Genomic DNA, 27,705 nt, shown 5'->3' on the forward strand with positions numbered 1-27,705 from the left:
TAATTTAGAACTGAAAAAGGACAAATAGACCCATGCAGTGCTTATACTTCTTTTATTATTCCAGGAACAGGACCCACAAAATACATCCCAATGTAAGGAAAGCAGTTACATCTCTGTCTTTGGTATTATACAGGTAAACTACGGTGTCTGAGAGATTATTAATACGATCAACATATAACAGTGGCAAAAAAAAAAAAAAAATTGAAATTAAGACTTTCTCCTTCAAATATTGCATAGGCACCATGTGCCCTTTTATTTCATTCTTTGTTAAATGACCAGAACCAGGGGACAGGGAAAAACCCAAGTCTCCTGGAGTGAGGAAGTAAAGGTACTCACCCCAAATACCTCCCAGGGACATCTCTTATAATTGCATACTTTCATTCCCATTCTTGCCTAAGTGCAGCTCCAGTTGTTAGCTAAAAGCCCCCATCTATGTAGGATGTTCTGCAATACCTGGTAAAAGGGGAGGGCAGCTACATATGTGCTCCAGTCTTGTCACAATCAAAAGTAACAATCCCATGGGCTCTCACTGCCTGACTCTGCCCGCTGGACACCAAAAGTGAACTCAAGCACACAAGAAGCACTCACAGAGCAAGTGGGATGGTTCTTGTGTCAACAAGAACCTGGAGACCTCTGCACACAGGCACAGGAGGGGTTGGACATGGCAGGTGCTCTGTTTGTCTAAGCAGATCTGTTATTCCTGCCAGACCTAAGATCAAGACTACAGAAGAAGATCAGGCACGGCTGAAAGAGACAATTAATGCAGAATGAGTCACCTTGTTCTAGGGAAACATCAATTTATTGTCTGAAGGCACCTATGCTGCCAAGACATCTCCTCCTTAGGGACAGCAAAATCTGCCACAGAACAAAATGCTGCAAGTTTTGTTGTGCCGGATGAAGAAGAGGAAGGGATGATCAGCAATGAATTCTGGAGTGGGCATCATTACAAGGGAACACCCACACACTGGCATAGCTGTGGCAGCAGCTGCTTCAGTGCCTTCTTCATTGACTTCCACAAAGGATTTGTGAACCACTTCAGAGAGCACCAGCTCATTACCAGGTGAGATTCCTGAGAAGTCTGCCTTCCCCAAATCAAATGCATCAGGCATTCCCATGCTTCTTAAAATAGGTTTCAGTCCATAACACTCTTCCAGTTTAAATCTGGGTAAATACACCCTCACCTCTGTAGAATTCATCACTTCTGGACTAATCCAACCCATCAGCTTCTCATGTGTAAGTTCTTTTTCCAGCTGAAAAAAATTCCAAATTTACTTAATTACAATGGGAATTGAGACAATATTACATACCCAAAATACTGACTTCTGTGTGTTTATTCACATAGCACATAACATGCATGGGCATTTTCACTTTGTTATGCATGAAGACTGTGGGGGTTTTCTTCTCATTTTTAATTTGGGGAATAAATGAGACTCAAGAAGCCTTGGTAATAAACTCCTGGTCCAGAGTTCCAATGAGCCCAAACTCGTATCCTACCCTCACTACAAGAGAGATCCTGCCCTTTCCTCAGAGCCTCTTTCCAGCCAGTGAGCCACACACCACCTGCCAGCTGCTCAGCACACAACACCTACAGGACAAGCCACAGCACCTCCAAAGAGCCCACCCCAAATCCCCCTCTCCACATTCCATCATCACCATACTGTGCCTACACCACAACCACAGCTGACCTCTGCTCCTGAGCAGGGCCAGCTCTGCTTCCAGAGCCTCTGCCTACGGGAGCAGCACACAGCCTGGGCAGCACTGACATAGCAGGGGCTGTCCCTTTGGGGACATTTCTGCTCGCCTTCAGCACCAGAGACACAATTGCTCTGGAACTCAACTGCAGCTCTCTGTGCAATTCAGACTTTCTTCCCTGGAAGCATTTAGCCTATCTTTGCACTCAGCTCAACTACTTACTCTTTCCAAGCCTGTGGAGCCATCCTGGATTGCATCAGGGAGCAGGATGATCATGCTCAGTTCATTACCCACATAGGGCAGCTCCAGGATTTTGGTCTGGAAGTCCCCAATGTAGGTCATGTTAAAATTTGCCTCCTTAACATCATCTGCACAGGTTTGCTCTCGTTCTAGAAATCAAGAGATGCCAACAGTTAGTGCTGAGCTTCTCTGCTGGTCTCACACTACAAAGCAGCCAGCAACTCACTCATGGCCTTTTAGGATTTGACCAAATGGAACTGATCACACACCACAGAGTGCAGCCCTACCACTGCCTTTTGGAAAGCATGAGGTACAAACAGTGCATGATATTGCATAAAAACTCAAAACCAGATTATTCATCAGCCCTATATCCTTTTGATGTTGCATCTTGAAACCTGGTTCTAAGCTTGCACAGCTGCGGGGAATAGAAAATGCAACAGTGTCTCTGGATACTCCTGCCAGCTTTTTCAACACATTCCAATAGGGAGAGATCAAGGTGGCAGGAGCCTAGTCATTCCAGCAGTCTCTGAAATGCTGTTGGAGGTAGTCTTGGGGTAAGCAGCAACATTCCCTTCTTTAGAAGTTGTATCAGCACTTTCAAATATTTGTGGATTTATTTCACCACTGCAGAGAGGGACAGTTTCCAGACAGGCATGAGATCTTCAATTTTCCACAATGTTTGCTTCAAGCAGGTGAGTTAAGGAAGGCACATTACCAGGTCTTGTTCATGACTCCTGGAGGCCAAGCCAGGGCTGCAAGGAATCCTGAGGGGCAGCCACGGCCTGCCCATGCCAGGGGCCAAGTCCTCCTCAGGAGCAATTCTAAAAACAAGACTGCACAGCAGGTCTTCAAAGGAAATTTGTTTTCCATTTCATATGGATTGGCTCAGGGGCAGAAATGCAGCAAGGAAGCTCTGACTGAGGAAGACTTAAATTCACAAGCTTTCACACCTGTCTTTGTGCTACATCACAAGTTCTAGTAATTATGTGAAAGTTCAGAGAAAGTCAGTAAAGAGAGACTTCCAATGAAAAGGAGAGGACATAAGGAATCTCACAAAGCCTATCCATGGTAACCCTGATTGAAAGATCTCATTTCTTCTTAAAGGTGGTCATTTCAGGCTACTCTAGATTAACAGGGTATTGTCAGCATTTTAGCATATCATACCTTATTAATTTGGAATGGCCTCTCTCTGGTACTTGCTTTCCTGAAAGGCTCTTCCCAGTTGCCTTTGAAATAGATGGCATTCACCAACACAAGCCTGCTCAGGGAATCAAGCGTCCCCGCTGCCAACAGGTTCTGAATTTTGCCTTTATGACACAAAGAAAAAACACACTTAAATTAAGAGGTTGACATGGATCTAATTATTATCCAAGATAGTATCAAGTCTCCATTTACTACACAATAGAGAAGACAATCATGTACCAGGCACAGCAACAGCTCGGCACTTGAGTTGCTTGAATTCACAATCCTATATCCTGAACTAGGTGTTTACCCAGACAATGGCTCCCATTAAACACAACTGAGCCCTTGGAAAAGCACTCACCTTCAGTCCTTTCCTCCACCCAGACATTGATTTGTTTCCTGGAATCCTCCCAAGCATGCAGGAAGTCCATCTGTTCCAGGCCAGCATGGTAGGATTTCTGACTGGACTCTATAAATGACTAACAGGGACATTCACAACAGATTTTCAGCAAGAGATTTACTCTCCTTCAGACACAGGTGATTCTTGCATCCCCCAAGGAAATCTGCCAGCTTTCCTTCCCCAGCTTCATACAGAGCCATTAATGTTCAGGCTGACATGTTCCTACTAGGATTTATTCCACTTCTTTAAACAAAGAATCAATATTGTTACGGCTTATGCACAGTACTAAAAACTTCTACACTTCATTGAGAAGGATGGGGGAGGGGGTTCTTGTTTTTATTTGGTGCTTCATGGACCTGACATATAATTTTATAAATTACTTTTTAAGACATTTGCTAAGAGATACATCAAGCACTTGTTCCACAGCCAAATAGATGAATGGATCACAGAACCCTCAAGAGAAAAGACTGATGGATTTTACCCTGCGTAGCATCACTTGTCCACTCAGAACACAAATTATTTACAGGAGATACTCCACTGAGTTCAGACACTGGGCTATGGCAAATCAATTGCACTCCTGGATCTCAGCACAGAAAATCTGTCAGGCAAACCCCAAAGCCTGCCTTGACCTCCAGAGGAAAGAGGCACTAAGTACATTATCCTAAGGGATAATGCCACAAATTTAATGGCTACTTACTGGAAGAAACTCAAAGGTCTTTTCTCCATAGAGCCGGTTTGCAGTTCTCAGGATGTATTTGGTGTTTGGATCATTAATTTCAGAGAGAAGGGACTGATACCCATTGTGAGCATCCTGGGCATTCTTCAGAGAAAGCACCTGCACAAAGACAACATCTGCAGTGCTTGCACAAGTCATGAATTAGGGAGCAGCAGAGTCAGCAGTCCTGATTTTCCTTCCCTCAAGGCAAGTGCTACAGCATCACAGAATGGCTCGGGTGGGAAGGGACCTGTGGGGACAATCTGCTACAAAGCCCTGCCCAAGCAGGGACACCTAGAGCTGGTAGCTCAGACTGTGTCCATGGATTTTGAGCATCTGCAACTATAGCAACAACATAGGTTTTTGAGAAATTTTCATAAAGTACATGGAAACAAGATCTGAGTTTATAGTTCACTGTCACTTTGTAAAGGAAGCAAACATCCAAACCAAAAGGACTGGGCTTGCACTCAATACTGTTGCATGCTACATAAAACACAAGCCAAGAGATATTTGCTACCTGAGCACATTTTTAAAAAGGAATAAATCAAATTGCAGTTACCAGTTTGAAATACAGGCACTGGGACTTTTAATATATTTTTATATGCCTGGCTTCCTTTTCAGAACATGTATCATATGATAATAAACCCAAGCACAGAATGAAAAGAAAATAATTTAGGTAGCCGCCTATTGATCAATAAATACAATTCCAGGTACACTCCAATTACATGTTAAAGAAGATCGCTCTCAAAAACCTGCACACGCTAAATCCAGAAACTTCTTCATTTCATACGGAACAAAGCTGACACTAAAAAGCCAAAGAAAACGGGTCCTGTTTACACACACACCTCAGAGGAAGAGCTCTGCTCTCTCACACCACAGTGACAATCACACTTTAGCACAAGGGCATGTCACAGACTGGAAGACACATCTCTTCCTCATATGATCCCATCAAATGCAATCCACCAAGTTCATTTTGACCTACCTTGCTTATTTGGGCTTCAGTGCTACCTCTTGAACCCAGCAAAACCATAGACAAAGCAGAAGAAATACTAAATGGTGAAAAGAACACATTCTGCCTGCTTTTCATCTCACACAGCTTTCTTAACAGGTCCACAGCAAAAGTGCTGTTTGCTGCACAAAGGCTTTCCATGCTTCCAAGCCTGGGACATCAAACACAGAATGACAATGATTCAAATTTATTTGAATACAAATCAGTTGTTTCTACCTTCTACACTTCCCAGCATAAACTAGGCAGCAAAGGCTGGAAAATTATCAGCTCACTGGAGACTGATTTAGTGCCACAAGCACCTGAAATCCCATACTACACATTTGAGTTATTTTAATAATTTAGAGGCTACTTCTAAATTTCAATCCCATGCCTACACAGTGTGACTTCTTTTGAGGTGATCAGGCACAGCAGCTTTTTGTTCAGGACATACAGAAGGAAGTTTCTCTTGACTACACATAGTAAATAATTTCCCTTCATTGGACCACCAGAGCTGAAGTTAGACATCAGAACAGCAGAATTACCAACTCTTACCTTCTCTAAGTCTACAGACCTTCAGTGGTAGCTGCAGCTTGCTTCTACGTGGGCACACTGGGTTTTAAACCTGCCAGCCAGGCTGCGAGAAGTCAGCAGAAGAACTTTGCCTAAAAGCAAGAGAACGAGCAAGAATTTCATTGTCACTAAAACATTCTTTTACCGAAAAATAAAAAAAACCCACAAACAAATCAAAAAAGAGCACAATAAGAAATCCCAAACAAACGGAAATCTCCAACCATACTAAGCAAATATAAATCACATTATAATAGGATATTTGCTCCGCACATTACCAACAACTTTACTTATCGCTCCAAGGTTATGGCACTACATATAAAAGAAAAATGCATTGTATTATAACTGGAAATTGCAAGGATTTGTGCCGGCAAATCCATCTTAAAGCTCTTCTGACTGACACACCCCGCATCCCCACACATTTCACTCACACAGCAGCTTTCCCCACACTTCTTGAAGCAGAACTGGCAGATGTGCTGCTTCCTCTTATACTCGTATACGGGGAGGAGTTTTCATCAGAATTTGGGGGTTTCCTGCACTGCCCACCCACAGAAATTCCACGTATCACTGCCAGCTCTCTCCGGCAGACACACAATCGGCACGGCAGCTCTGCAATGGCCTTTTAGCAAGCTCTGTGCTAAAGAAAACACCAGCACCTCCCGGGCCAACATCTAAAGCGATGCCCCAGTGGTGCCTTCGCTTCCCTCTCCTTTCCTTCCACCGCCCGTGCGAGCCCCGCACCCCAAGCCCTTCACAGCCCGCACCCCTCGCTGCCCGAGAAGCGCTGCGGTTTCGGGAGCCGAGGAAACATTTCCGCCTTTCAGCCCGACACCGCCCCATTCCCGCAGGATGCCCCGCGGGTGGGGACAGCGCGGAGCTGCCCCGGGCCCCTCCCGCCCCGCGCAGCCCCAGCGCGGCCGAGGCCGCTTGGCCGCCTCCCTGCCCGGCCGGCGACAACCGCGGACGGGAGACAGCGCCCGCCGGCCCGGGCAGGCGACACCGAACCCCGCCGGGCCCTGCCAGAAGCCTCTTCCTCCTGCGACAGCCCGACACATACGTGTATCATTTAGTAATTTAGAACTGAAAAAGGACAAATAGACCCATGCAGTGCTTATACTTCTTTTATTATTCCAGGAACAGGACCCACAAAATACATCCCAATGTAAGGAAAGCGGTTACATCTCTGTCTTTGGTATTATACAGGTAAACTACGGTGTCTGAGAGATTATTAATACGATCAACATATAACAGTAGCAGAAAAAAAATAATTTGAAATTAAGACTTTCTCCTTCAAATATTGCATAGGCACCATGTGCCCTTTTATTTCATTCTTTGTTAAATGACCAGAACCAGGGGACAGGGAAAAACCCAAGTCTCCTGGAGTGAGGAAGTAAAGGTACTCACCCCAAATACCTCCCAGGGACATCTCTTATAATTGCATACTTTAATTCCCATTCTTGCCTAAGTGCAGCTCCAGTTGTTAGCCAAAAGCCCCATCTATGTAGGATGTTCTGCAATACCTGGAACAGGTTGCCAAAAAGTCCTTTCAGCTCCAGGCAATGTATCAAGGCACTCAATGGAGGAAACTGGAAGGTAAAAGGGGAGGGCAGCTACATATGTGCTCCAGCCTTGTCACAAGCAAAAATAACAATCCCATGGGCTCTCACTGCCTGACTCTGCCCGCTGGACACCAAAAGTGAACTCAAGCACACAAGAAGCACTCACAGAGCAAGTGGGATGGTTCTTGTGTCAACAAGAACCTGGAGACCTCTGCACACAGGCACAGGAGGGGTTGGACATGGCAGGTGCTCTGTTTGTCTAAGCAGATCTGTTATTCCTGCCAGACCTAAGATCAAGACTGCAGAAGAAGATCAGGCACGGCTGAAAGAGACAATTAGTGCAGAATGAGTCACCTTGTTCTAGGGAAACATCAATTTATTGTCTGAAGGCACCTATGCTGCCAAGACATCTCCTCCTTAGGGACAGCAAAATCTGCCACAGAACAAAATGCTGCAAGTTTTGTTGTGCCGGATGAAGAAGAGGAAGGGATGATCAGCAGTGAATTCTGGAACTATCATTGCACAACGCATCTGCATCACTGCTGCTGTGGCAGCAGCTGCTTCAGTGCCTTCTTCATTGACTTCCACAAAGGATTTGTGAACCACTTCAGAGAGCACCAGCTCATTACCAGGTGAGATTCCTGAGAAGTCTGCCTTCCCCAAATCAAATGCATCAGGCATTCCCATGCTGCTCAGAAGCGGTTTCAGATCATAATTTTCTTCCAGTTTAAATCGGGGTAAAGACACCCTCACTTTTGTAGAGTCCATCATTTCTGGATTGATCCAATCTATTAGCTTCTCGTGTGTAAGTTCTCTTTCCAGCTGAAGAAAAATTTCAAATTTACTTAATTACAATGAGAATTGAATCAGTGTTACACTTGTAAAAGAACTGATTATGTGATTTATTTACATATTTCATAACATGCATCTTTTTTTACCTAGTTATTTTTCTCAAGCCAAAACTGCAAGTTTTACCCCTCACTAGAGCATACTTCCCCTGCCAAGATCATTACCTACTGATTTTTCTGATATCTGTAATAGGGATCAATCTTCTCCATTTAATGTTTACTTCTACACAACATGTTAAATTGTTCTGGGATTTTTTTTTAAATTTTTATTATGGGACAGAAAGGCACAGAACAGCTAACAAGAACACAAAGAATCCAAACCCCGTTCTTTAATCACTTTACCAAAGGTTCATCCTACAGGTCAGTTAGCAGCAACGTGAATACAGTGTGTTCACAAAAGCCCTTTGCAGTCTTAGAAAACTTTATGAATAAACTCCTGGACAAATTGCCAAAGAGCCCAAACTCGTATCCTACCCTCACCACAAAAGAGATCCTGCCCTTTCCTCAGAGCCTCTTTCCAGCCAGTGAGCCACACACCACCTGCCAGCTGCTCAGCACACAACACTTACAGGACAAGCCACGGCACCTCCAAAGAGCCCACCCCAAATCTCCCTCTCCACATTCCATCATCACCATACTGTGCCTACACCACAACCACAGCTGACCTCTGCTCCTGAGCAGGGCCAGCTCTGCTTCCAGAGCCTCTGCCTAAGGGAGCAGCACACAGCCTGGGCAGCACTGACATAGCAGGGGCTGTCCCTTTGGGGACATTTCTGCTCGCCTTCAGCACCAGAGACACAATTGCTCTGGAACTCAACTGCAGCTCTCTGTGCAATTCAGACTTTCTTCCCTGGAAGCATTCAGCCTATCTTTGCACTCAGCTCAACTACTTACTCTTTCCAAGCCTGTGGAGCCATCCTGGATTGCATCAGGGAGCAGGATGATCATGCTCAGTTCATTACCCACATAGGGCAGCTCCAGGATTTTGGTCTGGAAGTCCCCAATGTAGGTCATGTTAAAATTTGCCTCCTTGAACATCATCTGCACAGGTTTGCTCTCGTTCTAGAAATCAAGAGATGCCAACAGTTAGTGCTGAGCTTCTCTGCTGGTCTCACACTACAAAGCAGCCAGCAACTCACTCATGGCCTTTTAGGATTTGACCAAAGGGAACTATCACACACCACAGAGCACAGACACCACACTGTCCTTTGTTAATAACTAAAAATCCTGAGATTTCCTTTTTAATTATTAACGTAAAAATGTTTGGGAAGATTCCTTTAAGGTAAATTCATGTTCTCACTCTTTTGTTAACTTAAGAACTAGTGACAAGCACTAAAGTGAGCTAGTAATAAGCAGGGGCATTGTTCTTTGCAATAAATGAATAAGTTTTTTCAGTGTATGTATTGTTAGTCCATGTGGTTTTGTGTGGCTATAACAAAGACTTAAAATATTTTAAAATGTATTCACTAAAACTACCAAGAAAGACCATTATTATGAATTCTTAATAGTCATGAGGATAGTAATAAGGGGAGAGATTCTATTCTCATTTTCATTTTCTGCTATCTTATTCCATTTCCACATGGAGCATCAGTTACTATTGTTTACATCATTATTTTCCTTCTTCTCAGTTTCATTGCTTTCTCTCTTCCCTTCATGAGATTTTCACATAAGCAGCTTTTTGTAATTAAAGTAATGCCCACTGGAATAATGCCCAGAGAGAATATGTCAGTAATTATTTTGCAACAGCAGTTTCACATAAAAAGGATCGATATGCAAAAGGAAAACCACAAAGCAACAGAAAATCATCCAGTGACTCATAAGACGTGAAGAGTCACAGAAATAATTTCACAAAATGTTGGAAATGTTCCTGGGATGTCAAAGTAACTCTTTGTTACTGAACAGCATGTAAAATAACTAGCTTAATGTTTCAGCTTACACCTTGCATTTCCAAATGTTCACGGAGGACAAGGTGTCAGGAACCAAACCTGTCTCTGAAGTGCTCTTGTACAGAGTATGGGGTGAACAGTAACACTCCCTTATTTAAAAGTGCTAGTAGCACTTAGAAGCCTTCCTGGATTTATTTCACCACTGCAGGGAGGGACAGTTTCCAGACAGGCATGAGAGCTTCAATTTTCCTCAATGGCTGCTTCAGGCAGGTGAGTTAAGGAAGGCACATTACCACTTCTTGTTCATGACTCCTGGAGGCCAACCCAGGGCTGCAAGGAATCCTGAGGGGCAGCCACGGCCTGCCCATGCCAGAGGCCAAGTCCTCCTCAAGAGCACTGATCTACTTCTAAAAACAAGGCTGCAGAGAACACAGGCCTTCAAAGGAAATTTGTTTTCCATTTCATATGGATTGGCTCAGGAGCAGAAAAGTTGCAGGGAAGCTCTGACTGAAGAAGACTTAAATTCACAAGTTTTCACACCGGTCTTTGTGCTATATGAAAGGTGCTAGTAATGATGTGAAAGTTCAGAGAAACTCAGCAAAGAGAGACTTCCAATGAAAGGGAGGGGACAGAAAGAATCTCATACATACCACTTAAGGTAACCCTGATTGAAAGATCTCATTTCTTCTCAAAGGTGATCATTTCAGGCTACTTCAGATTAACAGGTTATTGTCAGCATTTTAGCACATCATACCTTATTAATTTGGAATGGCCTCTCTCTGGTACTCTCTTTGTTGAACTGCTCTTCCCAGTTGCCTTTGAAATAGATGGCATTCACCAACACAAGCCTGCTCAGGGAATTCAGAATCCCCTCTGCCAACAGGTTCTGAATTTTACCTTTATGACACAAATTAAAAACACACATGAATTAAGAGGTTTAAGTGGATCTAATGATTATCCAAGATAGTATCTGGTCTGCAAATAAACAATAGAGGAGAGAATCATGTACCAGGCACAGCAACAGCTCAGCATTTGAGCTGTTTGAATTCACAATCCTATATCCTGAACTAGGTGTTTACCCAGACAATGGCTCCCATTAAACACAACTGAGCCCTTGGAAAAGCACTCACCTTCAGTCCTTTCCTCCACCCAGACATTGATTTGTTTCCTGGAATCCTCCCAAGCCTGTAGGAAGTCCATCTGTTCCAGGCCAGCATGGTAGGATTTCTGACTGGACTCTATAAAAGACTAACAGGGACATTCACAACCGATTTTCAGCAAGAGATTTACTCTCCTTCAGACACAGGTGATTCTTGCATCCCCCAAGGAAATCTGCCAGCTTTCCTTCCCCGCTTCATATAGCTTAAACTTCTCACTGACAAGTTCCTTCTAGGATTTATACAACTTCTTTCAACTAGGAATTGTTATTAAATCAAATGGCTTATGCACTGTAGTACGGTTATTTTTTTTCCTGTTTGTATTTTATGCTTCAGGTACATATGATTTTATAAGTTGTTTCATCAGAGTTTTAATAAAAGATACATCAACCATTTGTCCCACAGCCAAACAGATGAAAGGATCACTGAACCCTCAAGTGTAGAGACTGATGGACTTTACCCTGCTTCACCATATTCAGAGCACGTGTTATTTAAAGGAGATTCTCCACTGAGTTCAGACACCAGTCTCTGGCAGAATCAATTACACTCCTGGATCTCAGCACAGAAACATTGGAAATCAAACCCCAAAGCCTGCCTTGACCTCCAGAGGAAAGAGGCACTAAGTACATTATCATAAGAAAAGCCACAAATTTAATGGCTACTTACTGGAAGAAACTCAAAAGTCTTTTCTCCATAGAGCCGGTTTGCAGTTCTCAGGATGTATTTGGTGTTTGGATCATTAATTTCAGAGAGAAGGGACTGATACCCATTGTGAGCATCCTGGGCATTCTTCAGAGAAAGCACCTGCACAAAGACAACATCTGCAGTGCTTGCACAAGTCATGAATTAGGGAGCAGCAGAGTCAGCAGTCCTGATTTTCCTTCCCTCAAGGCAAGTGCTACAGCATCACAGAATGGTTCAGGTGGGAAGGGACCTGTGGGGGCATCTGCTACAAAGCCCTGCCCAAGCAGGGACATCTACTGCCCATAGTCCAGGACTGTGTCCAGATGGATTTTGAGTATTTCCAACTACAGCAACAAAAGTTTTTGAGAAACTTTTATTAATAGTAAATATTTTTTAAAAATACAGGTTTTTACTCTCACTTTGCAAAAGAGCCCAATAACAGAACTAAAAGGACTGATTCTGCACTTAACTGTGTCAGGTCATATGTAAAGCACATGACAAGTACTATCTGCTACCTAAGGAAGTTTAAATCAAAAAACTAAACCACGCTTACAGTTTGACATTCAGTCACTGTGGACTTTATTTTTATGTCTCTGGCTATATTTTGAAAACATATGTTGTCTGATATTAAGCCCAAACAAAGAAGCAGAACATAATATTTTATGGAGCTGGAAATTGATCAACCTAAATGAAAACAAAAAAGAAAATAAAAACACATACCTCTCAAATACATATTAAAGATGATGTGTCTCAAAAAAACCACAATATCCCCACACAACAAAACCCAGGAAACTCTTCATTTCATAATGAAGGAATGTCCCCTTTCAAATTCAATGAAAATTGATTGTCCTTACACAAACACCAGAGGAAGAGCTCTGCTCTCTCACACCACAGTGACAATCACACTTTAGCACAAGGGCATGTCACAGACTGGAAGACACATCTCTTCCTCATACGATCCCATCAAATGCAATCCACCAAGTTCATTTTGACCTACCTTGCTTATTTGGGCTTCAGTGCTACCTCTTGAACCCAGCAAAACCATAGACAAAGCAGAAGAAATACTAAATGGTGAAAAGAACACATTCTGCCTGCTTTTCATTTCACACAGCTTTCTTAACAGGTCCACAGCAAAAGTGCTGTTTGCTGCACAAAGGCTTTCCATGCTTCCAAGCCTGGGACATCAAACACAGAACGAGAATGATTCAAACTTATTTGAATACAAATTAGTTCTTTCTACCTTCTACACTTCCCAGCATAAACTAGGCAGCAAAGGCTGGAAAATTATCAGCTCACTGGAGACTGACTTAGTGCCACAAGCACCTGAGATCCCATACTACACATTTGAGTTATTTTAATAATTTAGAGGCTACTTCTAAATTTCAATCCCATGCCTACACAGTGTGACATCTTTTGAGGTGATCAGGCACAACAGCTTTTTTGTCAGGACTTCCTGAAAGAAGTTTCTCTTGACTTCACATAGTAAATAATTTCCATTTATTGGACCACCAGAGGCAAAGTTAGACATCAGAATAGCAGAATTATCAACTCTTACCTTCTCTAAGTCTACAGACCTTCAGTGGTAGCTGCAGCTTGCTTCTACGTGGGCACACTGGGTTTTAAACCTGCCAGCCAGGCTGGGAGAAGTCAGCAGAATGACTTGGCCTGCTAGATAAAAGAAGGAAAGAAAAAAAATTGTCGCCAGCATGACAGGTAACTGCAATTTCCTGCTGCATGACAAAGAAAAAAAAATCAAAGTTCATTTTAGTTCCATTTTATTGCCTGCAACATGGCAATGCACACAATCATAAAGTGTCATACTCTGTATTCATCTGCTATAGGCAGTGAATCTGGGATTAAACACCACACCTATTAAATGAGCAATAGGTACTAGAACACTGAGTTAACCACAGATAAGTATCATAAATCATCATAAGATAAATGCTGATAGATTTTACTAGCTCTCTTTGGTTTTTCTCATTAGGCAGGGCCTAGTGTTGACATGTTGCTACCAAATACAAAACCACCACCTAATTCATACTACTGATTCATTATCTTAGAGAGTTGAAAAGAGCAAGTTTCCACATGCATGCTTTTCAAATCAAGAAAATTCCTTGCTAGCAGCTTTAATATAAACAGTAGCAATTTAATCCTATTTCTCTTCTCCCATAACTTGAAAAGAGTACAACCAAAAAACAAGCATGCTTAGATGGAAACAATCCTCCAGTTGTGTCTGAATGAGTAATTTATGCACTGCACAGAATAAAGAAGAGACACATAGCATTCACATTGGTTACAATGTAGATCAGAATTTTCCTATTATCCCAGTATCTGCAGACTGCTAGCAAAAAGGTTTTTTTAACCTCCGGGTCAAAACACACAGGAATAGTGACACCAACAGGCAGAAATTTACATTTAAACTTCTACTTTCTAGAGAGTGTCTGTAGGACTTCCACAACAGGCAAGAATTTACAGACAAAAGGATGCAACTGACACTATTTGCCTGCCTGAAAATCAGAGGCATTTAAATAATAAATAATATTCATAAATATAAAAAAAAATATTCAACAGCTGGGACACAAAGCTAGGAGTTACATCTGCACAGTCAACTATGCTTTCTTTGCAGCTCAGGAGTAGCAACATAACTACAGATACCCTTCTCATCAGACACAATGCACAATTTGGAATCCACAGTTTCAGAGACAATACACAATGACCGCACTTTAAGGAACAAAAAACCTCATGATACAAGTACATATTGTAAACTGCTGCAAAGCCCTCAGTGGTCAAAAGGTTTGCTGACAGCAACTCATTCCTTACTCTGCTCTCTCCATGCTCTGCAGGTCAGCAGTGAGACACTTCTGCAGAGGTTTGTGTTCCTACCACTGAATTTGAAGCGTATATTCTCAGCAATCAACACCTATGCTTCAGGACAGTCTTTATGGACTGAAAGGCTGTATGTAAATCAATTAGTAGACAACCACTCCAGGGCCTCGCCATGGGGAAACCACAGCAGGCTGCAGCTCTCCTCCAGCTCGCAACCCAAGAGACACTTCCCACAAAAACTACAACGTGGATCAGTGTCCGGCAAACAAGGCCACTTCCCCACGGCGAGTCAGCTACATCAAAGGAGTCTCAAGCTGACTCTTTCAACTCCAGAGGGAACTCGGGGCAATAAGCACCAGGCTATGTCCATTTCCACGGACAAAGCCCTGTCCGTGGCACAGACACCCCTTTTTCCCAGGCACTGAACCAAAGCAGGCTTCCTTGCGGGAAAAAGCTTCATTTAGGATTTGGAGAGTTGGGAGCGATGTTAAAACACCTGCAGGGCGAGAGCGCGGACAGCTCCTGCTGATGGCCCTTGGCATCGCAGCTCTCCCTGGCACGCAGGGAATGACATGGCCCCGCTGCCGTCGGGGGCCTGCCCTGTGCCTCTGCAGGGGCGGGGACGGGCAGGGAGGAGCCTGACACGGTCCCAGCAAGCTGAGGCGCAAAAAGCCAAAGGTTTGGCCCTCCTTGGAGTGAAGAGTTCCTCTTCCGCCCCCGCCCTGGGCTTGGCCCCACAGGAGACGCCTCAACCCCGCGGTGTTCCCGGCGCTCCCGCCGCACCTCCAGCTGGCAAGAAGCAGCTGCGTTTAGGGAATGTCACTAGGGAATGAAAGAGGGAAGAAAAAGAAACAAAGTACAAAACACAGTAAGAGCAACGCCATTCAGCTCTACTTCCTAAAAAAACCCGCCAAACAAGAAAACCCTAAAAAACACAGGCACAGGCTTCCCTGTAGAAAACCTTCAGCAACGCAGCAGCAGCAACGCGGCCGCCGCACTCACCCCGCCGGCCGCCGCCTTCCCTGTTCCCGGAAGCGCAGCCGAGCAGAGGGAAAGGACGGGAGCCCAGCCCCTCCCGGGATCTAGCCTGAGGCTGAGGCGCTTCCCCCTTGGCCGCCGGGAACAGGAGGCGCCGCAGCCCCTCCCGGTAAAATGGCGCCCCCGCCTTAGGGGATCCCGGCAGCCGCTTCTCCCCTCCCCTTTGAGCTCCACCGGCCGCGGCCCGTGCTTCTCCACCTCTGCCTCCCTCTCGTGGCAGAACTGACGGAAAGCACCCCCGGTCCATGAGTCGCTATTAATTACTTATTTCTGAAGCTAGGATTGCTTTCGGCCAAATTGAGCTGTTGCTGTAGCCAGACACCGTGCGGGCTTAACCCTTCCTCGCATTCCTGAGGGTTTGAGTGAGGCAAATAACCATAAGAAAGCTGTATTTTTAAAAATTTTTATTTTATTGAAAGGAATCTGTGGAGCAACATGAGGGTTATTGGTATCGCCGGCCAGGGGCTATGTACAAATCACAAATGGGACGGGACTGCTGTGGAACGTCCCTTCAGCTGTTTTATTTTCTAGCATCAGTCTCTTTACATGGTTATGACAATGGGAAGATGCCAGCAGCTCACATCCCAGGCAGCAGACCCAGGACTTAATGTTACAAGTTACTTCATAAGATTTTTGACCAATCACACAAAGCAAAAGCATATTGACAGTAGTTCTATCCAACCTCTATAAGCACACGTACCTTTGGTTAAAACAATGCCTGCCTGTAAGCCTTAAAACACAATGCACAGAGCTCCATTATTAAGCTTAAAACTTCCTAATATCTTGCTAGATAAACTTTTCTGTAGCTTAGGGAATTATTCTAGACAAGTGATAATACACAGACCATTGTTCTATTTGTCCTTGCTTTTCTACTTTTTAAATAATTTTTCTGCTGACCTATCTCATGGCTACTGCTTAGCTCTAATCACAGTTCTGCTGTCTCTAAGGCTTACCTTTTGCAGCTTTCCCAAAACTATCTGATTTTGTGGATTCCCAAAATTGGGAGCTGATGAAGACTTGCAGCTGAGATGTGGAAGGAAAGCGAGGGGATGGCCACAGGGTGAAGGTTGGGAGCATCTGCCTCCAGTGTTAACTCCAGGGCTTAGTCTAGGGCTAAAAAGCAGGAGCTGGGTCTGATTGCCGTAGGCTGGGGGTATATACTAGGACCACGTCAGGATAAGTGGCCCTCATAATTAGGGTAAGGAGAAAGACTCTGGCAAAATATATTTGTGCAGTGAGTGTGAGAGATATATTGAGATATATTTGTACAGTGCTGTGGGTGGGAGAGATAGAAATGTCATGGTGGTATAAAGTGATAAGGACAGAACTACTCACGATGGCCTGATCCAAATGATAGCCAGGATTGCTCTGTGGGTGCAAGGCATTGCCCAATCCCTGTGGCACTGCCGTAGTTGTCCCTTCAGCTTAGGAAGGAGACATTGGAGAAGCTGTACCTCAGGCACCAGAGTGTGTGGTCTAATGAGGAAGGGGTTCAAGTCCTGCTCCCCCAGTTGCAGAGAGCCTTAGGTTTGGGGTTTGCCTCTGTGCTAGCAAGCAAGCATCTCCTGCTCTGCAAGGCAAGGACTCACCAACTAGGGTGAGCAAAACCTGCCAAAGAAGAGGATGGTTTGTGATTTGTTGTGTCTGATAAAAAGGATAAAAGGGTGGTCCGCTTTGAAAGTCATTGTTGGGACTCTCGATCTCATCATCAAGACACCTGTGGCAGCTGCTGCCTCTGTACCTTCTTCATTGACCTCCACAAAAGCTTTGTGAATAACTTGTGAGATGAAAAGATCCTTCTTCACTGACATCCCTGTGAAATCAGCCTGACCTGGGTCAAAAGCATTTCGTATGCCCATGCTGCTCAGAGGGGATTTAAGGTCATAATTTTCTTCCAGCTTCAACTTGGGCAGGTATAGATCCACTTCAGCCTTCATCATATTGTCTGATTTGGTCCATTCAGACAGTTTCTCATATGTCAGCTCTCTTTCCACCTGCAATGAGTTGAGGAAGAAAGCAATTGGAATGTGAAGGACAGAGATAAGACATGCACAGACCAGTGTCTTATTGCTCATCAAGAACATGTAAAGCAAGACTCAGCTACCAGCAGTGCCTACAGATGGAACGTGCATCATATTTAGAGGGCATGATCTGACAAAGTGCTGAGTGACTTATACACCTGTTTATTTTCTTAAAGGTGGGGAGGTGTAGGTCTGAAGCCTCCGAGTAGTTTATAATTTTTTTCTCTGGTGTGAAGAACATTGCTTTTTTTGCAATGTATTACTTATAACAGTAATAATAGGTACTTGATGTGTGTATATGGATAAATTTTCTCTTAGTAGTGATAAATAAATGGGATGCATGGGAACTGAGGTACAAATAAAAATATTTGCCCTGCTCTGTTTAGAATCTGAAACTGATCCTGGCATAGTCATGAGTTGTTATGGGCACCTTCTGGGTCAGGGTAGTCAGCACTTAGTTTGAGAAACCCCACCACAAACTATCAGCTGGAAATTCAGACTGAAAATGACATAAAAATTCATTAATACAACCCTCAGGAGAAGATAACTCTAGGACATGGTGATTCAGAGGTGATCCTTGATTTCCCTATGCTGGTGACAGGAAAGAGCATACAAAATAGAGTCTAAGACAGTTGTGTGGACATAGGTTTTAGATGTACTATGTTTGCAATGTTACTGCATGTCCTGAATCCTAAGCTGAAAATCATGGTGTTACAGTTTCTGAAACAAAGTACGAGCACATCAGAACTATTCTACTGTGATTTTGAATCTTCTTTTTCCTCACTCTTTTAATCTGTTTCTGTTACTGTTTCATAGTGTATGTGATGCAACAGGAGGTCAGCTTTACCAGCTCCAGGCCAGTAGTGTTATCATTGATGTCATCGGGAAGGAGAAGGAACATGCTGAGTTCATTTTCCACATATGGCAACTCAATGATTCTGAAATTCATGGTGGTTTCATGGAGTATGAAAAATTTATCTTTCAAAAACATCATGTGTACAGGTTTAGTCTTGGTCTGGAAAAAAATCAGACATAAAATTTACTTTACACATTAAAAGGATGATAAAATTTACTTGCTTCATTGAACTGAAAACCAGTACAAGATTCAGCAGCATCTGGATACCAAGACTCTTTTCTTTAGCCAGGATCACATACACCCTGTTTTCAACGTCTTTGAGATCTTTATAAAAATTAGTAAAAACACACAAGCTAAATACCTATTAACTGAATGCCATGTAATGTACTTCTAAATTTAAAATAAAAATTAAGCTTTGATAAGTAACTCTTTGCAGGCCTTGGTATTCACCCTGTGAATTAAACCCTTTCTGGCAGCAATGTATTTGGTTTACATGGTAGTGGGGAAGCTGCAGGGATGGCTTCTGTGAGGAGACCTCAGAAGATGCCTCTGTCAGGAAGAGCCAGTTTCAGCTGGCTCCGGGACGGACCTGCTACTGTCCAAATCTGAGCCAGTCAGTGACATTGGTAGTGCCTCTGTGATTACGTGTTTAAGAAAGGCTAAAAACTGCTGCATGAAAAGAGCTGAGTGAGGTGATGTGGGAGAAACTGCCCTGAAGACACCTAGGTCAGTGAGGAAGGAGGGTGGGAAGGTGCTCCAGGCCCTGGAGCTGAGATTCCCCTGCAGCCCATGGTGAAGACAATGGTGGTGCAAATATCCACCCTGCAATCCCTGGAGATCCCACGCTGGAGCAAGCTCCTGACAGGACCCGTCATGCTGTAGAGAGCATCACCTTTTCTGGCACCACCTGTGACCCCACAGTGGACTCACACTGGAGCAGTTCTTGCAAAACTGCAGACCATGGGAAGGATCCACATTGAATGTGAAGGACTTTGAATAGATAGGACCCTGTGAGGGGATAGAATGTAAGAAAATAAAGATAGTGCAGAAGGTAATCTCACCCCTGAGGAGTTGCAGCTGTACTAATCACCAAAGATTAGGAACAGGCCTGCCCTTAATAGGCCACAGCTGTGTCCTATAAGAAGAAGAGTGCTACAAAAGAGTGGGTTAGCTGCTGTGAAGAAGAAGGGGTTGGTGCTGTGAGGGGCTGCCCATGAGAAATTGCTGAGAAGGTATGGGACTTTTGCAATAAGATAACAACAGGACCCCATACTTGAGCAGAGGAAAAGTGTGAGGAGGAAGGAGCTGTAGAGACAACATGCAATGACCTGACTACAACATTAGCCCATTCCCAGTCCTGTGCACTGCTTTGGGGCACAGGTGAGTCATAAGTGAAGTTGAGAGTGGGAGGGAGACACTTTATGTTTGGTTTACTTTGCTAACTTACTCTGAGAACTGGCAGTAAATTAATTTCTTGAAGTTGAACCTGTTCTGCCTGTGATGGCAATTGGTAAATTCTCTCCCTGTTCTTTCCCTGACCCATGCATGACCTTTTCATCCTACTTTTCTCCCCCTATCCTGTTGACAAGGGGCAGTGATAGGGAGTCTCAGTGGGCGCCTGGTGGCTGGCCGAGGTCACCCACTACCACCATCTGCTGTGACAGCTCCTAAAACTGCACATGTAGTGTAGTAGGTTTTGGGTATGCAGTCACATCAATTGTTTCACATTGTCTGGCATACAAAAGGTATTTTCACCCTTAATCTATGTCAAACAAAATATTTGTTTCCATTGGCAAATAGTTTTGCTTGCTTTTGACACAGTACAAAAATATGCATGCAGTCAGCTACTGGGAATTGTCAGTGCATGATCATTTAAATACTGTTAGCTCAATAAATAGATCGTCTGAATGGATCACCCTCACACACTCAGCTAAAATGACAAACCCCATGAAAATTTACTGTGGGTTTGGTGCAACACCCAGAGTGTGTGTGGGAGGAACAGCTGGATTGGATCCCATGATCTCAGGGTCCCAAGAGCAGAAGTGAGCCCTAGGTGTGTAAACATTGCTCTCCAAAGCAACCTGGTCCCGTTTAGAAATGGCACTTAGAGAAATTTCTTCTTGTCCTTAAGCTACTTTTCTTAACTTAGTTTGCTTAGCTTACTTTTTTAAAAAAAAATTAACTTTAACTGTTCCCAAGTATTTTGATACTGAGGAGTTACAAATTTAAAATCCAGTTTTCATGGATATGCATAAACAAGATAATGCTGAGTTCTTTTCACAGTTGGTATTCTCCCTGAGTTTATAGCACTTTGTCAGCTATAAGTAGTGTGGCAGTGGTGTATGAAATACAGGTGAAGTATTTTCTCCTCAGTAATAGACATATTGACGTAGGACAACAGCCATATCGACAAGGAATTTACCTTGCTTATTCTGAAGGGCATCTCAGAAGTATTTTTCTCCAGAAATTTCTTCTCCCACTTTCCTTTGAAATAAATGGCATTTACTAAGACCAACACAGTGCGAGAATGGAGTGATCCTGCAGGCAGCAGACTCTGTATTTTCCCTTCAAAATCAGACAAAGAGACTATTATTCCAGTGTGACTGCACAACTTGCCAATTTTAATTGTTCCTTGTCTGTGCCTTCCTCTCTTTCAAAATATTTGTATTGGGGTTTTTTTGTTTTTTCTCTATGTATTTATGTTGTACATATTGTAAAAATGACCTTTTGAAGTATCTCTGTATCCCTTGTCCAGAGAAGTTGTGAATGCCTCATCCCTGGAAGGGTTCAAGGCCAGGTTGGATGGGACTGTGAGCAACCTGGACTAGTGGAAGATGTCCCTGTCCATGGTGGGGGGGTTGGAATGAGATGATCCTTAAGGTCCCTACCAACCTAAATCATTCTATGAATTCTCTGGGGTTTTTTTAAATCCTATTTATTGGAGTTTTGGTAGTAAATGGCATTGGAAAGTGGGTAAAGCAGAATAGCTTGGATGTTCTGTGAAGTTGGTTGCAAGCAGCTGAAGAATGCAGAGGTAAAACCCTCACTAATCATTGTGTAGCCACAGAGTATCTACCGGTGCATGCCTTCGAACAGCAATGATTCAGAGGAGGCTACAGCATTAAAAACTCAGGGAAGGACCTTGTAAGGAGCAGCAGTTAGGCTGGAGAGAGGCATTCTTCAGACTATTTGGCTGTACTTTACTCATCACCTCCCTGCCTTGAGTTTCTACCTTTTATGGATTCTTGGCTGCAAGAGCAATAAATGTGGAAATACAAAATATTTGAAAGTTAGACAAGAAAAAAAAAGCCACCAGAGTGATACTTACTCTCAGTTTTATTTTCTACCCATGAATTGATCTGTGCTCTGACTTGTTCTGCAGCTCTCTTAAAGTTTACAGCTTGTGGCTTTGCATTGTAATAGCTTGTGATGAGTTGTAAAAACTTCTGAAAGATAGGATTAAAGAGTGTGTAGTTATTTAGTTAAACTTGAGTTACAAAAATATTAGTTATAATCAGTTTAACAGATTACACATTCTGCTAATACATAATTTAAGAAAACTTGTTTTACATGTAGTAACCTTTATAATAAGGCCTGATACATTCTATTCTGAATATTATGTAAGGACTGATCAAACTTCAGTCTTAAGGAAACTGATACTTCAAATTTTTGTGTTTGAAATCAAAGGTGGAAATTTTTAGTTTTGAAATATCCATGAAACCTTTACATTTTTTTAATTTCTCAAAATGACATTTTAATATAATTTAAGTACTTTTTTTTCTGATTTATGAAGTAGTGTTCAGTACAAGATGGAAGAATAGTCTCCTATAAAGTTAAACAAAGGCTTTTAGTTTGCTTCAAAGGTGAGGAACCTGCCAAAAATTTGTGAGGACTATAAAAGGAATGTTCTGGTAGAATAAAGCCATGGCAGAAAAGAAGAATTAACAGTTCCATTGCTGTCTGCTGTGAAATCATTCGTGGAGATTCCCAGCAGGAAATTCCCTTGATGCTCTGTAGAGCAAATATACATGAGATTATGGAGAAAATGAGCAATATACATTCAGAAGGACAAATTGCTGATTACTCAGGAAACCAAACAAACTCCAAAATCAAAGAACAGGAATCTCATTTAAAACCCCCTTCCAAGATGATTAATACAACATCAGTTTTGAAAAGATTTCAGAGATACGGATAATTACAAACCTATGAGTCAGTGTGGGGCACATGAATAGAGTGGGTGTATGGGTTAACATGACTTATTGGAGAAGAGTCAACATTTTGTAATAGGAAATCGAAAATCACAAATCTGTTGGAGTTTTCTGAAGGTGTTAGGAAGCATATGGGTAAAAGGGCTGAGCCAGTAGAGTCTTTTTGGGTTACCAAAATGCATTTTGTAGGACTTGTAACCAAAGGCTGAGCATCCATGGGACTACAGAGATATGTCTCATTTGTCTAAAAGACTGGAAACCAAGAGGAGGAGGAAAAACCATTCAAAATGAAGAGTTATTACTGCTGGAGTACTACTGGGATATGTGTACTGGCATCTGTGCTACAGTATTTTTTCTATATAACTGAAGTTTACTGGATCACCTATAAATATGTTAATATATATACTTTAATGTAAACATATAAAGTGTAAGATATAGGAAGTGATTGTTACAGTTTAGGAATGAGGTATTGAAGCTGTAATGGACAGGTGCATGAAAAAACCTTCCTAATCATGGCCAAAAATGCAAATAAAAATTTAGGAATTATGAAGGAAAGAGTATGCAATGAAAGAGAAATTTCTATAATGGCACTTTATAATGCTATGGTGTGTCCACTGTTTGAGCTTGCAATGCAGCTGTGGCCTCCCCAGTCTCAGAAAATGCTACAGTATAAAAAATACAGACACCGGGGATGATGGTGACCAGAGATGTGGAGAAATGTCCTTTAGAACAGAGATGAACCAATGGCAATGCCAACAGGCAGCAAGCTCAGAAAGCACAGGAGCTTCCTGCAGTGTATAGCTCAGCTGTGGAAATCCTGGTGCTGAGGGCTGAAGTAGATTCAAAAGACAAGTGTGCAAAGTCCTGAAACAAGTCATCAGGGTCACTTAAGTAGGCATGCCACCTGGTTCCAGAAGTCCCCGAGCTGCACATCAGTTGGTGGCCACAGCAGATTCTGGAGAAGAATCACTACACAATTTTCTCATGCACTTGCCAAACTATTGCCCACTGCTGGAAACAGATGGACCTGTCCAAGACTAGCCCTCTATGGCTGTCCTGGTGTTCTCACTCACACCCCAGTGCTATCATTTGGAATTTTTTCATCATCTCAATTGATAATCACTCTTAATGTCAGCATACTCCCACGTAAAGATGTTCAACTCACAGGCAGTAATGGGTAGGTCTTTTCCTCATACAGTCGGTTGGCACTCTTCAGCAAGTAAGTGCTTCTGCGTTTGTTGATGTCAGACAGGAGCTTTTTGAAGCCAGAGTGGATGTTTTCTGCTCCCTCATGCTCAGGATCCTTGGAAAGAGACACCAATTAATATGGATTTTTTTTTTGTCTGATGCACTTGCTTTATTTAAATTGTTCATGTTTTTTTTAATTAAAAAGGAGTTTCAGGGAATGAAACTTTTTTGAGAATGTTGTATGTTTGCAGCACTGTGTATAACTAGATAAATGGGATTCTACCTGTAGGGCAATGACTTCTTTCTGCAGTGCTTTGTAGGCATTTGGGGGCATCATATGATGGTGCACCAAGGAAGCTGAATCTCCTCATTTTTGTTGTTTTCAGGCTTGATTTTCAGTTTCACAAGACCTTTCAGTTTCACAATGATCCATCAATGCAGCCTGGCAGCCTTTGAGAAGGTGTTCTACCCTCACAGAAACTAATGTCAGGGCACAGACCTACCAACTATTCACATTTTCCTGTTTCTCATGGGTGTTTTCTGTTGCTGTTTGGATTTTGGAGAGAGCTTGTTTTGGATGTCAGTGTTGATGGTTTTAGGGAGGATGAGGTTGCTGGCCAGCTGTTTCCAGCTGTTGCTTGGCAAATGGAGGAATGAGATGCTACCTACCAGCTGCCTGGATGCAGTGTCCTCCCCCCATGTCCTGTACTGTGCCCTGCACATGAGACACCAAGTGTCTGCCACTGACTCAGGGTGACTCATCTGTCATTCCTTGCTGTGATCTTTTCTCACTTGTGCTGAGATGTGGGCTGCCAGGAAGGACACCTGGGAAAGAATTTGGTAGCCAGAGGACACAGGAGAGCAGAGGCTGTTTTTTTTTCAGTGGGATGGGAACAGAACAAAGAGGCTATAGGGGAAAATATCGGAAGGAAAAGATTATACAGACTTTGGTACAATTTATGAAGTTAGTGAGTTGCTAAAATGAATGTGAGTGCAGTGATTCATCTTGAAGAACCATCTCACACCATCAAGGGAGAGAATGATATAATCCCCTTGCCCTTTTTATTTGAAGTTAATCTAATTTAATTTTTTTTCAGCTCTCTTTTAGTTTCTATGCTGAAAAAAAACATGGCTTGATAGGGTTTAATATTTTTCATTGATTAGGGAGTTAATTTGTTGAAAAAGACCTGGGCCATTTCTCCTGCTGGCAAGTCTCTGGGGAGCTGATGAGCAAGGGTGAGTCAACGCACATTACCTTAAAGGGGAATTTTGTCTGCCTGATGTGTCTGTGCATACAGAAGGAGGAAGGGACTTTATTGGGTAGGGCTGGAGACAGGTGAGAAGGCAGTAGTTGTTTTATCACTACAGGAAAAAATATCCCAACCAACCTGAAGGTGATAAGAAATGGAATTGTCCAAAGCATATTAGGACCAATGATATTTTGATCTTTCCACAGCCCAACTAAAACCAAGTGAGAGAGTATTATGGGCAATCAAAATGCTGTTAGTGTTTCAGTTCTGCTTTTGAACAACTGAATTAATAAGTTTTACAGCCATATTTCCTCTTTGTTCACTTTTTCTCTATATAGTTCTTACTGAACCAAGACAGTAGATAACAGACTGAAAACAAGCAGATGTTAAAAGCCTAAAAGTAGTGGTTGCATTGGTCTATCCTATTCTCGGAGATTTTTATCTCAGAATCTTTTGTTGTAATAAATACCATCTTTCTTTTCTTTGGTCTTGCAGGCGAAGGCCTTGTTGTCTCAGATGAACCTTCTTCTCTTACAGTCTGGTTAAAATGAAGAACCTGTGATGATGATGATAAATGTTCATAAAGATAGCTTGTTTGTTTGAGATTAATATGCCCAAGGGTTGTAAATATCTTAGCTTTCTATGGTAGTCCACCAGCCATGCCCAATGATAGCCTGTTGAAGTTATTAAGGACAATTATGTTATTGAGGACATTGATTAAATCTCTGTAACTATATCATTGCTATATAGATTTTGGCCACATGGATTGCTTAATAAGAGATCAGTATTGTGACTGGAACAGGCTCCCCAGGAAGGTGGACAGCACCAGACCTGGCAGAGTTCAGTAAGTGTTTGGACAACAATAAGTGTTTGGACGACACTCTCAGGCACATGGTGTGACTCCTGTGCAGGGCCAGGAGTTGGACTTAATGATCCTTATGGGTGCCTTACAACTCAGTATATTCTATGGCTCTCTGATATTTTCTGTATTCACATATCTCCATTATTCATGGAAGAATTACTATTTTTATGGACTAACTATGTCACAAACAAAGATTTCTGCCTCTCCTGTGCAACCAAACACATGTTCAGGAGAGCTTGCTTTACTGTCTGCAGTATGAGAAAGCAGATATACTCCTGCCAGAGCCAGCTGAGATCTAGAAGCAGTGATATCTTGCTCAAGAGATTATCTCCAGATTTCCTTTTTCTAGCATACCATAGTGCCATATTAATTTTTTAAATAAAGGTGTGTCCTCATTACGTTTTGGGCACTATGTTAGTTTAATTATTCTGTTCAGAAAGCAGTTAAAATGGAACAGAGAGCTCCAAGCAAGACCAAGAGTAGCCTCTAAATGTCGATAACTGCTCCTTGGCAGATCACTTGCAATGCTCTGTGAACTGTAAGTGTAAGCTAAATGTAGGGTTGGTGGAGAGCAGAGATCTTGGAAATAAAGTGGAAGTGACCTGCCATAGTGTTGGTACAGAAAATATCCCTACTCATGCTGTCAGGTTTGCAGATCACTGTCCTCCTATGTTGTTCTTTGCTGTTCTGCATAGGTAGAATAACAATAATTTATGCAGGAACCCCCTGTAGGTGGTACATGGCTAATTTCAGAGCTTACCTCAGCCATCTGGCTTGCAGTGTCACCTTTTGCACCCAGGTGGACCATGGCAAGAGCAGTTGCAATACTCCAAGGAGAAAAGAAAATGTTTTGGCCTTTGGAAGTTTCATTCAGCTTTTTATAAAGGTCCAGAGTGAAGCTGTTGGTTGACACTGAGAGAGATTCCATTGGTACACCTGAGACAAATGAGTGTCAGAAAGGGGTGCTGACTGCTCCTTCACTTCTTTTAAAAAATACAAAGCTGCCAGTGGGAGATTTTGAGAGGCACAGGCAAACAGTCTGAAGGTATCCCTGGGTAAAACATTGCACAGAGACCAAGTACAGTCAGCTAGTAGGTTTCTTTCTAAGACCTGTACTATTTTTTCGTTCCTCATCACTTTCAGTGTCCTTGCCAAGTTTGTTTGGTTTTCATCAGTTGAGTACAATTTTAGCTAGAAATGTTGTCAGAGTTTAGACTTGTTTCAAAAACTTATTTGCTCTTTCCCTTATTTTCATAGAGTTATTATTTGATTCTGAGAGACTGAAACAGAATCATTTCTGACCATGCTACTTTGGGCTTTTTTCTATTTGTTTAAACTTCCTGAACTGTTATTTTCTGCTGAAAAAAAGTTGAATTCAGGTGATTCACTACATCCAGATATATCCTGAAGGCTACTAGAGAGATACAGATTATTACATGTTCTTGGTGTAGATAAACCCATATTTGGAAGCTGTGTCTGGATTTGCTAATTTATGTTTTTCAAGAAAATTCTTTTATCTTACATACAACCCCAAACAG

The 27,705-nt window shown here is 42.6% G+C and overlaps 2 protein-coding genes across 13 annotated transcripts; both read right to left on the reverse strand.

The window, feature by feature from the left end:
* Positions 1-38: 38 nt before the first annotated feature.
* Positions 39-6,574, reverse strand: LOC115914148 (serpin B6-like). Its single transcript, XM_030966503.1, is given in 9 exon segments — positions 39-1,250; positions 1,915-2,054; positions 2,057-2,081; positions 3,097-3,239; positions 3,476-3,593; positions 4,212-4,349; positions 5,212-5,389; positions 5,770-5,879; positions 6,216-6,574. Coding segments are annotated over 7 exon segments (1,143 nt in total). The 5' UTR covers positions 5,380-5,389; positions 5,770-5,879; positions 6,216-6,574; the 3' UTR covers positions 39-839.
* On the reverse strand, positions 39-27,095 carry LOC115914158 (serpin B6-like). Of its 12 annotated transcripts, none has more exons than XM_030966567.1 (9): positions 15,747-15,926; positions 13,474-13,586; positions 12,916-13,093; positions 11,901-12,038; positions 11,208-11,325; positions 10,832-10,974; positions 9,086-9,253; positions 7,777-8,165; positions 39-855 (listed from the first exon to the last, which is right to left on the reverse strand). In XM_030966567.1, exons 3-9 carry the CDS (start codon positions 13,081-13,083, stop codon positions 840-842), a joined length of 1,140 nt encoding a protein of 379 aa, XP_030822427.1. In that variant the 5' UTR covers positions 13,084-13,093; positions 13,474-13,586; positions 15,747-15,926; the 3' UTR covers positions 39-839. The 12 variants fall into 12 exon arrangements, with proteins under 12 accessions (XP_030822427.1, XP_030822418.1, XP_030822384.1 ...); XM_030966558.1 differs by lacking the exon at positions 39-855 and adding an exon at positions 15,528-15,566 and having other exon boundaries at positions 6,894-8,165; positions 13,474-13,583; XM_030966524.1 differs by lacking the exon at positions 39-855 and adding an exon at positions 15,241-15,566 and having other exon boundaries at positions 6,894-8,165; positions 13,474-13,583.
* Positions 27,096-27,705: the final 610 nt, after the last annotated feature.

This window comes from Camarhynchus parvulus, chromosome 2 (assembly GCF_901933205.1).
Source record: "Camarhynchus parvulus chromosome 2, STF_HiC, whole genome shotgun sequence".
Lineage (NCBI taxonomy): Eukaryota > Metazoa > Chordata > Aves > Passeriformes > Thraupidae > Camarhynchus > Camarhynchus parvulus.